Here is a 3,812-nt window from a genome sequence, read left to right on the forward strand (position 1 = left end):
GAAGATTAAGGTGCTTTTAAAGCCTATTTTTTCGCCTCTTGTATTTGTCTAGTAAAAACATTAAACGATGACTATATAAAACTAGCCGTTAATGTGAATCTGTCAGCCATTTCAGCAATTTATAAATGAAAGTCTTGCCAAAGAGAAGGTGCCATAAGGTATTTGCTGTTATCTTTGTTTGGCATAAATACCTGTTCTGTGCACCCCTCTGATTCTGCTTTATCTTTGTTAGCAAGACTTTAACATTACGGAATATAAAGCTAGACCTCACTGTTTGTTCCTAAAGCACAACTTCACCCTGTCCTATAGTTGAACGTAATTCCCAACAATCATACTTTTTTTTTTTTTCTAGCTGTCCCATGGGCCTTTGTCTCTTTCCCAAGCAACAGTGGTGGGTGGTTCTTGGTGCTGCAGAGAATGGTATTCACGTTATATGTGTCTATCTATAACCATTCACACAAAAAGTGCAAATAACACTGCAAATATATTCTTTCTTAAAAAAGAGAATTTGTTTTGTGCAGACAAATATATCTTCTTTCACAGGCAAACCTTACCAAAGCAGGTGGTTGTACAATAATTTAGAGTAATCTTTCTATTGTGAACATAACCAGGTCGTTCAATTGTACAATAACAAAGAATAGAGAGGGGAATTTATCAAAACTGGAGCAGACTGGATCAGCTGTGCATGGCAAACAATCAGCCTCTCTCTTTCATTTTCAAATCCTAACTGAACAAACTGAAAAGAGAAGCTGATTGGTTGCCCTGGGCAACTGCTCCAGATTTTGTCTGCTCCAGTTTTGGTAAATTACTCCCAGGGTCTTTCCTGGCGAACGTATTACTATCCCTACTAGATGTGACTACCTCCCCTCAGGCTGGTTGTTAGGAAGCCAGCAGCTGCTGGCATCCCAAAAACCATTCCAACTGTCGGCTGGGGATAGGTAAAAAGTACCCCTACTCATTACCAACAAGAAAGTGTAAATAAAAACACCACAATTTTTGACTAGTTCTTTATATATTTAAATCCCACAAAAACGTCCCATGCTGCAGATTCTTGTCAGTCATGACGGACACATTCATATCCAATGGGAGATTATCCCCAAATAAAAACTCCAGTCTCTGTAGCTGAATGTAACAAAGGGACAGAGTCTAGTCAATGATATCATTGACCAAAAATGGACATGTTCATTTTTTTGTCAATTATGTCCCTTGCTATGCCCACTCCTTTGTTTTACAATTAGGTAAAAGTGGGCAAGGCCTGATTGGGAATTCTGACATGCTAGTTCCCCATCAGGTCCTCCTCATTTTTGACTGACAGCAGACAGTGGACGTATTCCATAACCAACCGCAGGCTATGGAATCTACCCACTGCCTGCTGCAAGTCACAAGGTAGGAGGACCTGATGGGCAACTAGCCTGTCAGAGTTCCCCATCAGGCCCTACCCACTTTTACCTATTACAAAGGAGTGAGTATACCCAGTGACGTCATTGACATCTCCAGCTATACCCCGCTCTTTTCTGGGCTCACAGGAAGAAGGTTGAATTACGCATTCAACCCAAAAGAAGACCTGTAAAGCCCTGTTGAGATTAGTGCTGGAGCAAAAAAAAAAAAGTGAGTGGTGTTTTAACATTCTTTTTCATAACAGGAAAGGGGACAAAAAAAGACCAAGAGAAAAGAAAAAAAATAAGGGATTTGGGCTTAAGCAACCAGCACCAACCCTCTAACAGAATACTCTTAATGGCCTCTCTGTTTGTCTGGTGGATAGGTGGATCTAAGTCCTAAAGTCAGGAAAGTCAGACCCTTGGTAAAAAAAAGAATCCCAAAAATAAACAATCATAGCAGCATCAGGACAGTGCTCGAAACTACCTTTTATGGCAAACAGTAGTAATAGCAGGCACCTTGTTATACCTGCACTTATACAGCTTAAAATGAGTGACAGGTTTACTTAAAGTATATGTATAGCCAAAACTTTTTTTCAGTTTTGGATAGAATAGGGAAGAATTATTATACCTGTCAGTTTTATTTTTGCTGTTTTGTATCCTATTGGGGAGATTTTTCTTTACTTCCTGTCCCAGGGATTGAAAGGAAATTTCTACAGAGTGTGGAGAATTTCCTTCTTAGACAATTGTCACCAAACAATTTACCCTTACCTCTTCTTTTTTTGTGAAAACTCTAAAATCCTGTTTTTTCCTACCTTAGTAACAATGGTCACAAGGACAAACCACATAAACCTGATAGTGCTGCAAATTATTACCTACTCTATCAAAAAACAAAAAAAGTTTTGGCTATACTGTGTGATCAGGCCATGAAAGCTGGTCACTGTTTTCAGATTAGAATGCCGCTTTTTTAGAAAATCTTGGTAAGTGCCTCATTTCAAGAATGAACTGTAAAAACCTGTTCCCTTCCTGCAGCACACGGACATGCCTGAAGAAATGCGTGTAGAAACCATGGAGCTTTGTGTTACAGCCTGTGAAAAGTTTGCAAGTAATAACGAGGTATAGTCAACATACATATCACAGCTTACAGATACTTACAGATTCCTTAGGCTTTATTATAGAGTGAGCCAGTTGTCTCAGAGGAGAGAGGAGGGTTGCATTTGTTAAGCACTTATCCAAAGGGCACTCACCTTACAAAGTATTCATACTGGCATTTCAGGTGGCACATGTCTAAAGCTGTAGCGTTGGGATTTTGGTCAAATCTATATCGCAGCTGTTTAGATACTATGATATAGAATAGACTTCATCACATAAGAATGGCTTGACATCAGTCCACCAAAAAAGCATTGCTTTCGCAAATCATATATTTTTTTTTAAATCAGATAGTTTTTATTGAAGTTTTAAGTTTTACACACACACAGTATAACACATGAGCAAATCATATATTTAAATAAAAATATGTTTTTTGCACTTGTCTGATTTAACTTTGGCTATCAGTAGGGAGTATTTTACAATAATGTGCATTTTAGATTTCTTGATCTTACGTCAGAGTTAATTTTGAAACCACTAGGTTATGCAATTATTTGCCTGGTCACAGGCAAATCGGTCAAAGCTGCAGGAACAGCCCTGCATAACCCCCCCACTCCTAGCCTGCCTCATTGTTTTGCTATTTACCTTAGATGTTGGGTGCCTTCTCTCAGCTGTTAGAAAATTACACTCTTTTTCTCCTATTTTTGCTAATCCTTTTGCACATGATTCTTCCATCATTTTTTCTTTTTTAACACTGGTCCTTGCCCCTGCAGCACCTATAGCATCTATCTTGATTGGTTATCCCCTCGGCAGGGTCTTGGCGGACTGCACCCAGACCCTGCCAGACAAGAGGCAGGAACGGAGCAGCCTGTAATGTGCTATGTTACTGGACTCTGCATTTAGTGCCCTCCATGGCTCTCCGTTTAGTGTGTGGTTTGCTAGAGTGTGCTTTAGAGGTGAAAGCCATGGTCCATCTAGGTGAAGCCCTGATCCTGAAGAACCCCCCTTTAATGGGACCTGGAGGGCAAAGCGTGTTTGCTATATTTACTCACGGCAGCCATGGTGAGAACCTTTGGTTTATTATCTTTGGCTCTAGTACACTTTCAGAGTTGTACGTTTAGCAGTGTCAGTTTTTAAACTTGGAACACTTTATTTTCCTACAATTGGGAATTTTTACTGCACCTGCACAGCCTCCCTCCAGGTACTCGTACTGCAAATGTGCCCACCATTTTCCCTCTCTTTGACACTTGCTGGGTACAGCTACACAGCTGTTGCTGCTTGCAACTCTGCAATTGGTCATAAGCACCACTCCATTTAATAGCTCTGGGTTATCTCTTGCCTGCCAGTCTT

At 40.1% G+C, this 3,812-nt stretch overlaps 1 protein-coding gene across 1 annotated transcript in view; it reads left to right on the forward strand.

Annotated features, from left to right (window-relative positions):
• DNAL4 (dynein axonemal light chain 4) overlaps window positions 1–3,812 on the forward strand; it is a 36,640-nt gene that overhangs the window by 27,017 nt on the left and 5,811 nt on the right. Inside the window, exon 3 of the mRNA XM_018566326.1 lies at window positions 2,409–2,492. Within this exon, the coding sequence (XP_018421828.1) occupies window positions 2,409–2,492 (84 nt within the window). The remainder of the gene's footprint in view (window positions 1–2,408; window positions 2,493–3,812) is intronic.

Source organism: Nanorana parkeri, unplaced genomic scaffold (assembly GCF_000935625.1).
Source record: "Nanorana parkeri isolate BGI_ZX_2015 unplaced genomic scaffold, ASM93562v1 scaffold938, whole genome shotgun sequence".
NCBI classification, from domain to species: domain Eukaryota; kingdom Metazoa; phylum Chordata; class Amphibia; order Anura; family Dicroglossidae; genus Nanorana; species Nanorana parkeri.